Source organism: Silene latifolia, chromosome X (assembly GCF_048544455.1).
Source record: "Silene latifolia isolate original U9 population chromosome X, ASM4854445v1, whole genome shotgun sequence".
Taxonomy (NCBI): Eukaryota; Viridiplantae; Streptophyta; class Magnoliopsida; order Caryophyllales; family Caryophyllaceae; genus Silene; species Silene latifolia.
The window spans coordinates 150,676,456-150,690,327 of record NC_133537.1 but is presented as its reverse complement, the minus strand read 5'-3'; the positions used below and the strand labels follow the sequence as shown (position 1 = coordinate 150,690,327).

General features: G+C 33.5%; 1 protein-coding gene across 1 annotated transcript; it reads left to right on the top strand.

The window, feature by feature from the left end:
- The first annotated feature begins 395 nt into the window (after positions 1-395).
- On the top strand, positions 396-1,836 carry LOC141618564 (uncharacterized). The gene is made up of 3 exons (XM_074435667.1): positions 396-520; positions 590-833; positions 1,216-1,836. Exons 1-3 carry the CDS (start codon positions 396-398, stop codon positions 1,834-1,836), a joined length of 990 nt encoding a protein of 329 aa, XP_074291768.1.
- The last annotated feature ends 12,036 nt before the right edge of the window (positions 1,837-13,872 follow it).

Sequence of the window (13,872 nt, the reverse complement as noted above, 5' to 3'; positions counted from 1 at the left end):
ATGCTCAACTGGCAGTAGTAATTTCTTACTATGCACATTTATCTCTGACAGTAGTAATTACTTACTATGCACATCTGGCAGTAACGATCACTCGCTATGCACAACTGGCAGCAATACCCTCCGTGTTATGCTCAACTGAATAATCGACTCTCCATACCAAATATAACCAACAACAAATACTTAATAACAATCTTGTCATACGGCTCAGCCAAAATCTTAGCATACACAAATACTCTGTCTCCAATAATATTAACCTTAATCTCATCAACCGTCACAATTAAATATACATTCACTTAACAATAAAACCCGAGTTGAGTAGATTGAAAACTGTGTTGTCTGGGATTGTGGGGAAGGAGCAAGGGGCCTTTGTTAAAGGAAGAAGTATATTTGAAAACATGATGGTTACTCAGTCATTGGTTAAGGGGTATGTGCAGCAAGGTATCTCTCCTAGATGTATGATAAAAGTTGATATCAAGAAGGCCTTTGACTCACTGCAATGGACCTTCATTGATCAGATGCTGTAAGTCTATAAATTTCCACCTAAGTTCAAAAAATGGATAATGGATTGTGTCACTTCAACTTGGTTTAGCATTAAAGTGAATGGGGATAATACTGGCTTCTTCAAGGGAGAGTGTGGTTTGAGGCAAGGAGATCCTCTATTTCCTTTCCTCTTTGTGATGAGTATGGAAATTATTTCAAGACTGTTAAGGAAAATCCACAGGGATCATCAAGTTTCTTTTCATCCTAAGTGTGGGAAATTGGGTTTAAATCACCTAATATTTGCTGATGATTTGATGCTTTTTGTTAGGGGAGATGTCCCTTCTGTTCAAGCTGTGACCAAGACTTTGAATTTATTTGCTAGTTTATCTGGTTTCCAAGCAAACCCAGATAAGACTAACATTATATGGGAGGAGATTGGGAGGAGGTCAAGCAATCTATTTTGAGAGATACTAACTATGTGGAAGGAGAATTCCCATTTCGATATCTTGTTGTTCCTTTGAATGAAGGGAAACTTAACAAGGGAATGTTTGCTGATTACTGAGTAAAGTGCCGAAATGTTTGCAAACTTGGGCTAATCAGAAAATATCTTATGCTGGGAAAATAAGTTTGATTAACACTGTCATCTTTGGACTAGAGAAATTCTGGTGCTCCACTTTGCTGATTCCAAAAGGTGTCATTAAGCTTATTACCAAATTTTGTAGGCATTTCTTGTAGGGATCAGATGAGGGGCATAGGAAGTTGATTATGAAGAGTTGGGCCTCCTGCTGTGTACCACATGCTGAAGGGGGTTTTAATATTAAGGAGGTTCTGGCTTGGAACAAGTGTATACTATGCAAATGGATATGGATAATTGATACTCACTCTGATAGCTTATGGGTTAACTGGAATCATACTTACAATATCAAAACTGGGGATTTCTGGACTATGGCAGCTAAGAATTATCATTCAGAGAGCTGGAAAAATTTACTAACAGTCAGATATGAAATAGTGGCTAAGACAGGTAGTATTGCTACTGCACGGGCTTTCTTGTTAGATTGTATTGCTGGGGGGAAAATGCGGCTCCATAGGGTGTATGATTTCCTTAGAGTGCCTGGCAGGAGGATCAGTTGGGCACAGGCAGTTTGGAATAAGGCTGTAGTACCAAAGCACAGTTTTCTGGCAGTACTTGCTATGCAACGTAAATTGGCTACTATTGATCAGCTCACGCATAGAGGGATGCACTTAGTGAATCGTTGTGTCCTTTGTAAAGCAGCTAATGAAGATCATTCTCACATTTTTTTCAGTGTAGTTATTCTAGCCACATTTGGCAACAATTGCTGGACTGGATGGGACTGAGAGGAAGATCAATGAATTTAAAGAAGGAAATGCATTGGCTTGCTAAGAGACGACATAAGAGGCATTGGAAGGCTCTTTGGATTTCCAGTTGTTTAAACGCATTGACTTATAGCCTATGAGAAGAACGCAACTCTAGGATCTTCAACAATTTAGAGCATGATGCTGCTTATATTATTCGAAGAGTCCATTTTTTAGTTAGTGTAAAGTTATTACATGTAACTCCTCCTTCTTATGAAGAGGATATATTGTATTGTCTAAATCATTGAGGATTGTAGCTCACTAATTGGTTCTCTTTTGTAAGATTGACCTACTTATTCCCTTCTATGAATGAATAAAATTAGGCTTGCTTTTCTTGCAAAAAAAAAAAAAAAACCACGAGTTGAGTAAGAAATTCCTACCTGGCAAGCAAATAATCCGTATACTGCAACCCAATAAGTAGAAATCCAAATAAGGCTTCTCAACAATTCTGTCACCTAATATAAATAATTATAATTTAATTATTAATTATTTGATTCTTTATGTAATTAAGTTAATTATAGTTTAATTACTTTAATTATATTTTCCGTATGATTAATTACTAATTACTCATTAATTAAAATAATTCATTTACTACGTAAATTACCCATTAAAAACCCGTCTCAAACCATTAGTTAAATCCCGTCTTACAACAACCCAAACTATTATTTTAATAATTATAAATTAATTATACAACTAATATGGAGTCATTATATTAAAAACCCGACTTCCCACAACCCTTGTCAACACCCAAATAAACCCGTCTTAACAAATATGGAAACCCGACTAACAATTCCACAATATAATAATGCCACCCACGTAATTCAATTCACGTGATAACACTACTTCCACAACCCGTTCCACACTACACAAGGCAACCACTGCCTCAACAACAACCCCTCAAACCACCACCACACGCATGGCACCCTCCGTCCTCACACACCACCGTGGACCACCTACTCTTCCCATCCGAGCCACGATGGTCAATGCCCATGACAACCACCACATATGACTAGTGCAACAACTACACACCACGACACTACCAACAACACCACTTATACACCCACAACCCGACACAACCACCTCTGCCACCTGCCACACCGTGAGTCTCCTCTTCCAGCCACCCAACCACGCCCCAAACCCTAGCTACAACCACCTCCAACCGCCACAAACTGACGCCCTAGCAACCACAAGCACAACATCACCATTACCGAAAACCCGACATCCAAACACCGCGTTCAAGCTATAATACATACGACCACCACCACCACTACATGTCACCATCATCCTCCACCGTACCCAGCACCACCAGCAACTCATAACCACCTGCCAAACTACCCCCACAACCCTCAACCCTTCACGCCATAACCATCCCTTCAAAACCTAACACTAACAACCAAACAACCACCCCGACAGCCAGTGGCCACAACTGTGGTCTCCCTTGACCTACGGGGGTCCCACCACTATCCACGACCTCTCACGACACCCCACGACCACCCAGAAATGACGCACAACCCTTCTAATGCACAAACACCCAAACGGCCACCTCCCTTAACTGCCACCGTACCAACCACCACGACACACCACCCCAACACCACGAGCAGGACCACCCACCGCCGACAAGATCAACCACCAAAGTCCCAGGTCAAGTCGTCATGTATACATGGGTTAAAACCCGTTTTAATTACCCACGGAAACCACCTTTTAGACGCCTAAACCGCCACCCACGGTGGTCAACGATGGTAAAAAACAGTGTTAATAGCATTACGGTGGTCAAAGGTAACTACTAAGGTCAGTGGCGTGTATCACGGTGGTCTATACGGTGCATAAACGATAACTTAATAGATTAAGACAATATAAACATAAATTACGACGGTCTTACCTTTTATCGCTAATTGCTCCTTCCGTCTCTTAAATCTCCTTCTTATTTCTTTGTGAATTATTATTTTTCAGATTTATTATGTATTTATAGTCTAGGTTTAGGGAGTATATGATGTCAATTAGGAAACTATTGCCTTTTCTAATTATTATTAGGAATTACCATATTATTATATGTTGGAAACCATAGTTTAAATATCACATATTTTGGTTTAAAGTTTTAGTCATAAAAACATAAAGATCTTATGCATGCAAAACTAGAATAAGAGTAAGAAAAAATGGTTTCATACCATATGAGTATTTCGGATATTTTGGGCACAAGTGAAGTCTCCTACCTCACTTGTTCTTGAGCTTTCCATATGTTAGGATGATCCTCCGAAAACCTCAAGTATAGAAGTCACTCCTCTTGATTGCACCCAAGATTATCCCTTATCCCCACTAAATAATATTAGCTAGATATTAGTTTAGTAGTTTACCTTAAAATTGATTACTAATACTCATATATTACACTAATAATATTAGTAATTTGATTTGAACAATTTGATCATGATTTCTCTAATTTTTGGAGAAAGATGAACAAAGTATGAGAGAGTTTGCATGTGTGTTGAATGGTTAAGTGTAAGAATCAAATAAGAGAATAAAATCTCTCTAATTAAAGGAGGAGCACAGTTGGAATAGTCCAACTAAGGGCATTTTATTTTCTCTTTTTGTCTTCACAAGAAATAGATGTGTAAGATGTGTAAGAGTAGGTGTAAGGCTAGTTGTAGGTAGGCATCATCATGCCATTGTATCAAATAAAATAAAACAACCAAAACCCACTAATACTCCCTCCATATTTCGGTCCATCCTCCATAAAATGGACTATCATTTTATTTTGTCAATTTGTCAATTGTCACACAATATGTCACATGTAGTATGTTACATGTTATTAATTAATTTAAAGCATATTTATCACATAAATATCATTTTATAAATTAATTAAATTACATACAATAAATTGACTAGTGATACTTGATCACATAAATAAAATGCGTCATTTAATTATAATCCACAACATCTTGTAATTATAATTAATAACCATTAATTCTTATCTCTATTGTTTCTCAAACAATAAGTAATTTTCGTAATAAAGTATTTCAATTACTAAAATAAATCTTATTTAATCCCATTACAATAAGATATCAATATTCTCTCTCACAAATTGAATTGTTCAATTTTAAGGAATTGATTGACTTGTATCGTCATACAATTAATCAATTTTACAGATTAGGGCATCATCCTTTAGGTGTGACCTTAAGGGATCAACTGACCACCACCGTCCCACGACAGTAACGTCAAACTCTAGCAAGCCAATCGTTACCGATTAATGTTGATCAGTTGACTATAAAATGAATCATCCCTTCGTATTCTTAAAAATGAGATTTAAACATGTGATCATCATGATCGACAATTGTGATCGCATTATTGTCGGGGACACTCCAACAATCTTCCACTTGTCCTCGACAAGTTTGCGTCACCAATTCTCTTGTCCTATTACTATCTCCCACTCAATGCAAGGTGTCTTTCGGGTCGTACTTGCAAGTGATCATATCGAGAGTGGTTTCCTCGATCTGGAGAATAACTGATTTGACCGGAATTATCTACCATAGATACCTTCCGAGTGTGGCCACGCATATCCAGTTCATTACTCCTCGAGTGGCCCTGAGATATTGTTTTAACCCTGACAAGGGGGTGGACAATTCCTATCGCACTATTCTCTTCGACTAGCCACAGCCATCATAACCCAAAATATGCCCATTTGACCCCATTTATGAAGGTCGTAGTAACATAAATCAAAGTTAATCTGAAACTGTGCCACCTTAGGCGAATAGTCTTTAGTCAAAAGAATCGACTCATTAGAATACTATAGTAGCTCTCGCCACGACCAGGCTTTATAAATTTGCCAGAACTCTATAAGCGGTTTTTGCCCGACAGAGTGTTCCTAACAGTCTGCCTATGTGATCGACTAGTCATCTCACATGACTCTATGGCACTTGAACTTGCCATCAATCGCATCACACTCTAGTCACATCGAGACGTCACCTCATACAAGTGACTATGGGCAAATACCATGTTAATCCGGGTTCACTTTAACGGGGTTCAACATTGTCATACAACCCGTTTGGATGTAACAAAGTACAAGAAAAGAGTTTTTAAAGTAAAAACTCGAACGACAATTGCGATTATCACATATGAATAGTCAATGCCTGATTACTATTTCATATTCTATAATCTAATTTGATCTTGTATGTAGTTGTTCATTTCAATTCAATTGACATGACATGACTCATCATGTTTAGCCTATGATTAGGCCTTGCTAAGTAGGTTTTAGCAACTCCCTGCTCAACCTTGCTACATACTTGATTTCCTTTCGTAATGTATACATTTGCATTACAAAAATTTATGAGTACGTGTCTAGATCCAATCTAGACATAGGGTTTCTTGCCTTAAATAAGCTCCCACTGTTTTCACAGTGTGTGGAACTCATCCCTCTTACACATCCCATAATTGCAAGTGTACTCAATTTCCGTTGTAAATATTTCTCATTGTTCTTTATTGCCTAGAACGATTCTAGAAAATCTATTTCTTAAATAACACAGCCACAATGGTATCTTAACCATCCTAATGTGTTTTGATTATGGTTTTGTCGGAAACCATGCGCAATCTCAATTGTCAATTGTCATTTGTGTAACACCCTTACACAAAATTGCATCAAAAACACTTTGCTTTACATCCTTAATGCTTCTGCAAGCACTTAAGGGTAATCTTTATGGCTTACTTGGTAACTATTACTTAAGTTCGATTTGAAACAATTCATCATACTCAAAGTATATGAAGTGTTATACATCATTTTCTATTTAATTGATCCGGCAGCGGAAGCAAATGGAATCAATCAAATATGTTCAACTTGATTGAACTAGTCATGAATCTTATCAACATAAGACTTCTTATTTGACGCTAATATCATGTGGATTTATCTACATAAATCTGGATATTAAAGATGTATTATATTTCTCCAAAAGTCTTAAATCATTCCCAATGATCAATATGTCATCCATATATTAGAGTAATTAAAATTTCTGTAACTCCCACTAAACTTCATGTATAAACACAACATCTCGACTTATCGAGAAAAGTTTTATAACATGATCAAAACATTGATTCCAACTCATTGATGTCCTACTTAAGACCCTCTCTTAAGCTTCACATTATCTTAGGATTGCAAGAATCTACAAAACTCAAGACATGTATTGAATACATTCCTTCTAATTGAAGAAGTGGGTTTTAGATTCACTCGCTATATGTATATCATCATAATGAAACACAATCCCTAAGAAGATCCAAATAGACTTAAGCATTTCAACTGGTGCAAAACCCTTTGCCACCAATCAAGCTTTGATATCTAACAATTCACTTGGAATTTATTTCGGATTTTCATGGCTATAAGCCTTGTATTGAGTTGTGACTTAAACAGTCTTATGTAAGTCATATGTTCATTACTTTCCAGAAGTAATCAACTTGAATCAAACAATTTCTTTGTAAGTTGCAAGCTCTTTACTTTCTAAAAGTAACACTAATTCATCATCTTCAACAAGTGATGACTTTAACCTCCTATGTTTTGAAGTTATAACGCCTTGCACAAAACGTCTCATGTAGCCAAGAAAGACCAGTTTCTTGTGACATAACATTCTTTTGTGGCTCTTGAATATTTTCTCCCACTCTGTCTTCTAGAAATAAACTTGTATTCTAGAAAGACAGCTTCACGAGCCACAAACCTGTTGTACTCGTGATTATAGTAAGGAAAAATGAGCATTCGTTTCTTGTGTAAACTTACAAACATGGTAATCTACCATTTCATATCTCATATGAATCGTTTAGATTTAGTGGAAAAACAACTTAGACAAAATGATAAAATCCCTAAAATTAGGTCAAGTAACTCAAGGTAACTTGATTAAAGTCCAAACCCTATTGAATATCGTTTGATTTCTTTATCCAACCACACATTATCCCATAATGCGTGCTAAGAGAGATTAATTTGTGATACTATATCACATTTCCTTTGGCTTATATCAAAGTTTTCACTTTGATAATCCCATCACGACTAAATCGTGATTCTTTGAACTCTTTGAACTTCTTCAAAGATTTCTCTATTTACCTTATTAAGTGAACACATTAGCGTCAACTTAAATCGTTGGTAAAAGAAAATGATCAACCTATTTTGGATCAATGACTTACAACCTCGATCTCCTTTTCAACCAAAAAGGCACGAGATATCTTGCTTTGAATACAAGATACGCATATACCATTAGATTAACAATCTAATGGTTCCAAGAGTACTCGATAACTCTTTGCGTTTATCGTTCCAGAATTTAAGGTTTAATCTTGGGTTACCAATTTGAGTCTTGCATCATCTTCTTGATATATCATTCTAGTTTGGTTTAGAATATAATCACCTTGATAATGGGCTAGCCATACATCAAATCATGGTGTATAGGGTCACAAAAGTGAAACCTCTTTTGTATCTTAACAAGATGATATTCTTATTTAGAGTTTATGTACTTAATAGTCACAATTAAGTGCAACTCTAAACCCAAAAACTAGATTGAGTACACAATGACTCTATCTCTCAACATCATTATTGCTAGTCGTCATATTCTAATCATCCTATGTATCAAATACAATGATGAAAACCACCACCGGTTTCTAATATTGACGAAGTAGTATTAGCAAAATTTATGTCAATCAAATAAACATTTAAAGAAGAAGGTCCCATTAGATGTCCCACAACTAACTTGCTTATTGTTCAATAATTTGGGGTAGTCTCCTTTCTAGTGTCCAACACTTCCAAAAGGAAACTTTATTGATTGGAATTGATAGGTTTTGTCTTTACTTTTACCTTTGTCTTGTCAATTCCATTCTAATCTTTACTTCTTGAACCTTGTCATTTTCTTAACGGTTTAAGAGAATACTCCCACTCATTTCAATGAATCTTTACTTAGAGAAGCAAAGTTGAATCTTATGAAGACTACTCTTCAATTCAATCGTTTAGTCTTAAAACTTTCATTGAAGTGGTTGCGCTATTTTGGTCAATTACGATTTCTAAGAAATCTAATTACCAAAACAATTTATCGTTTCAAGGTACTTAACTCAATTATGTATGTAAGAAACAATCCATTGTAAGTAGATGTGTTTAGTTAAGAATCAAAAGCCTATTTGATAATGAATAACTTTAATCTATACTCTTCACAAGAGATTCTTCCAATGGATAACACGAGTTTTTAGAAAAAAAATCAAGTTTTGTCTTTAGGTACGATGTTTTAATGGAGATTTGAATCAAAAATCGAAATGATATCGTATATGAATTGTGGTAAAGAACTAGAACAATATGATAACGGAATAGTGGAAAACGTAACATTTATCGTTTTATTAATACTTGTAAATAACAAGTAAAGCATTTACATAGTGACCTCTACCCAACTATGATAAATGATTCCAAGATCCAAATTCATATTAACTTGGGGCACGGTGTGCCGAAATATCCTTTATTAATATAACTCGATGGACTAACTCTTTAATCGATTCTACTTTTAGAACTCTTGGTTGATAAAATTACATTAATATTTATCTTTAGCCCGAAACACATCCGGAAATCGTCGTGAATACTTTCGTTGAGTTCAATCCAAATTTCGAATAAATGAGTCCATGATCCAAATTCATATTAACATAGGGCATGGTGTGCCGAAATACCCTTTATTAACATAAATTCGGTGGTTAGACATTTATCACCCACTTCCCCTACGTAACACGGTTTGTACCCCGGTAAGGCCGAGTGCACTCCCTCACGAAATAGGTTTTCATGGTTTCTACTTTTTTGTAAGGCTAAGTCTCAATTGTTTATTTTAGCGAGAGGTCATGTCAATTTATTATCTATCACGTTTTAAGTGAACTAAAGCGGTGAACTACGATAATTTTAATTGACATGGTCGATAAACTCGATTAAAATGCATGTTTAGTTATGGCGATTTAGAGATGCATGCAACATATTAATAAAATGCAAAGCATAAAAAAAAATCCTAGCATGCCTTCCTAAAATAGTAAATCTAATAAACTATTACAAAATCGGAAACCAACTCTTTTGGTCCCTTGAACTTCGGTCTTGGCACGCATTTCAAGGCAACACTTTCTTTAATGGATCGCCTTCTCGAGTGGCACCGTCTTCAAGGAACTCCGGAATAAATAAATTACATAATAAATTACATAATTTCATATTATACATTTGTATTTAAAAATAAAAATAAATCTATTAAATTACAAAACGGTGATACGAGATCACAATAAAATACAACCGAATCGATATTCCCATACATTTCGGGTAATATCAATTAAAACTAAGGCCATACTAAGTAAAATTACATAATTCAAAAATTACATAAAATTAAAATATGACAATCATAAATAAAATGAAGCATTATAATATGTATGAACATGCCCAATTTTATGCTAAATCGCCTTTAAGGAGCCAATATCGTATATTAATTGGTTTTTACGGATTTGCGTGATTTAACCTTTTAAAAATCACAATAATTACATAAATTCATATTTATGTACAAGTTAATTACCCTAACCAACTTAGGACTCAAAATTAGTCTCCCCTAACATATTGACAATAATTAACTTATATTTCTTAATATTGTTCATAAATGGACCCAAAAATACAAAATTATTCCATAAACTTCAAATTAAATCATAAAAATTTCAAATAATTTCAAAATTTGAAATTTAAACTCATGAACATTCTGGAAAAATACCATGACACTCATAATACTCAAAAACATAGGTTAAAAATTTCGAAAATTTATTGAGAACAACAATGTTGCGGTTTATCGGATTTATCAATTATTACCATAAAAATATGAGAAAAATTATTTTTATTAACTTTTCACTTTTATATCTGAAATATATGATAAAATTCAACATGTGACGTTTTTCCTTAGTCATGAAGTATGTTTTAGCAATTTTTACTAATTAAAGTGACTATTTATGTGATTTTTCATCAAAAATTCATAAATCATGCATAAAGACTTCATTAGAGCCACATATTTTACACACATCTTGTAAAATTTCATGTGATAACATACTAAATTTTTATGACCATATTCGAAATATAACTCATATTAACCTATTTTCCCATTTAAATACGATTTTAACTTGAAAAATCCATAGTTCGAGCATAACAACTCATTTTATTATGAAATTTTACAGGCCATCAGTAGATAATATATTGAAAACATATCCAAAAATCACTGAAAATTTCCAAGTTTAGATAATTTTCGTCCAAAAATGACATTTTTATCATAAAAATCACATTTTAATGCCAATATTATATAAAATGAACAATAAAAATCCATAAATAAACCAAAATGTCCTAAAAATCACTTAGGACCAGAAACTTTTAACATGCAAAATTATTTCATGATTTATCTTCATAAATCCTAAATAACAAGTTTTATATGTTAATTAAATTAACTCGGAAAAACTAACCCGATCTTGCATGCAACAACCATAATGCTCTGATACCACTTGTTGGAAATCATATTTTAAATATCACATATTTTGGTTTAAAGTTTTAGTCATAAAAACTTAAAGATCTTATGCATGCAAAACTAGAATAAGAGTAAGGAAAAATGGTTTCATACCATATGAGTATTTCGGATATTTTGGGCACAAGTATAGTCTCCTACCTCACTTGTTCTTGAGCTTTCCATATGTTAGGATGATCCTCCAAAGACCTCAAGTATAGAAGCCACTCCTCTTGATTGCACCCAATATTATCCCTTATCCCCACTAAATAATATTAGCTAGATATTAGTTTAGTAGTTTACCTTAAAATTGATTACTAATACTCATATATTACACTAGCTAATAATATTAGTAATTTAATTTGAACAATTTGATCATGATTTCTTTAAGTTTTGGAGAAAGATGAACAAAGTATGAGAGAGTTTGCATGTGTGTTGAATGGTTAAGTGTAAGAATCAAATAAGAGAACAAAATCTCTCTAATTAAAGGAGCACGGTTGGAGTAGTCCAACTAAGGGAATTTTAATTTCTCTTTTTGTCTTCACAAGAAATAGATGTGTAAGATGTGTAAGAGTAGGTGTAAGGCTAGTTGTAGGTAGGCATTATAATGCCAATTTTATCAAATACAATAAAACAACCAAAACCCACTAATACTCCCTCCATATTTCTGTCCATCCTCCATAAAATGGACTATCATTTTATTTTGTCAATTTGTCAATTGTCACACAATATGTCACGTGTAGTATGTTACATGTTATTAATTAATTTAATGCATCTTTATCACATAAATATCATTTTATAAATTAATTAAATTACATACAATAAATTGACTAGTGATACTTGATCACATAAATAAAATGGGTCATTTTTATTATAATTCACAACATCTTATAATTATAATTAACCATTCATTCTTATCTTTATTGTTTCTCAAACAATAAGTAATTTTAGTAATAAAGTATTTCAATTACTAAAATAAATCTTATTTAATCCCATTGCAATAAGATATCAATATTCTGTCTCACAAATTGAATTGTTCAATTTTAAGGAATTGATTGACTTGTATCGTCATACAATTAATCAATTTTACAGATTAGGGCATCATCCTTTAGGTGTGACCTTAAGGGATCAACTGACCACCACCGTCCCACGACAGTAACGTCAAACTCGAGCAAGCCAATCGTTACCGATTAATGTTGATTAGTTGACTATAAAATGAATCATCCCTTACGTATTCTTAAAAATGAGATTTAAACATGTGATCATCATGATCGACAATTGTGATCGCATTATTGTCGGGGACACTCCAACATTATACTTATTATTTTATTATTAAATCCCATTTCAAATATCGACTACCCCTCGTACTAGGCCTATTATAATCAGCCCATATCTATTTCACACGGCCCAAGGCCTTATTACTAGCTAAGCTAAATTCCCGACTTGCTTACTTACTTTATTATTTAATTAACATCTTATTTGCAATTATTATTAAAAATGCCTTTAATTAATTATTTAAATTAAATTAATTATTCTCATAAATTATTATAAAAATATGGGGTATTACAGTCTTCCCCCCTTAAAATAAACTTCGTCCCGAAGTTCGCCCACAACAACAATTATAAACATCCACACAACTAAATCTTCATTCCAACTTATGATCATTGCAACATAATCAATTTAGTTAGTCATTATCAAATTATATCATACTCATCAAAAGATGCCTAAAAAATAATTCAAAACATTTGTAGTATCACATTCCTTCCCCCTAAAAATAAACTTCGTCCTCGAAGTTCGGGATATTAAACAACAGGAATAACAAACCATTTGGTGTAACATCACAAAACATGTAATACACATTGTAACATAAGACAACTATTATCATTAATACAACATCAACTGATGAATAACAACAATCTTCGAATTAATAATATTTTTTTTATTACTTGTGCGTTTATTTCTCAATAACGAAGTCTAACTTTAAACATGGATGCAATTAATGTAATTATATACTGTATATAGGTTTAGGACAACACATTCCGCATATCACTAGACATGTCATTCTACTTCACATAATTTACAACGTCAAAATATCAATGTAAAAAAGATAAGAACAAAACTTACATTTTTTTTCAAGGCTAAGAAAACATGTTACATCTTCTAAAAATCATTAATAAATAATAACGTAATTACTTCTTGACCGCTTATAATTTTTAGAAAATACAGAGAGTTAAAAATTCATGAGAGAAAGAATCAAGTCAAAAACTCATAAGGTCAATTTATAATGCATTTTACAAATTATTTGGTTGAAACAGAAATTTTACAGCAACTTGTCAGAAACTTAGGTCAACTTGTAAAAATCACTATAAAATGTCAAAATATTTTTTTAAAACGTGGCTTATCAATTTAGAAACATATACAAATATTTTAAACAGTGGAGTTGGAATCATACCTAAACAATAAGTGAGTTTTAAATGGCAAGTTTTACAAAAACATGGAACGAAAACATCAATATACAGGAATA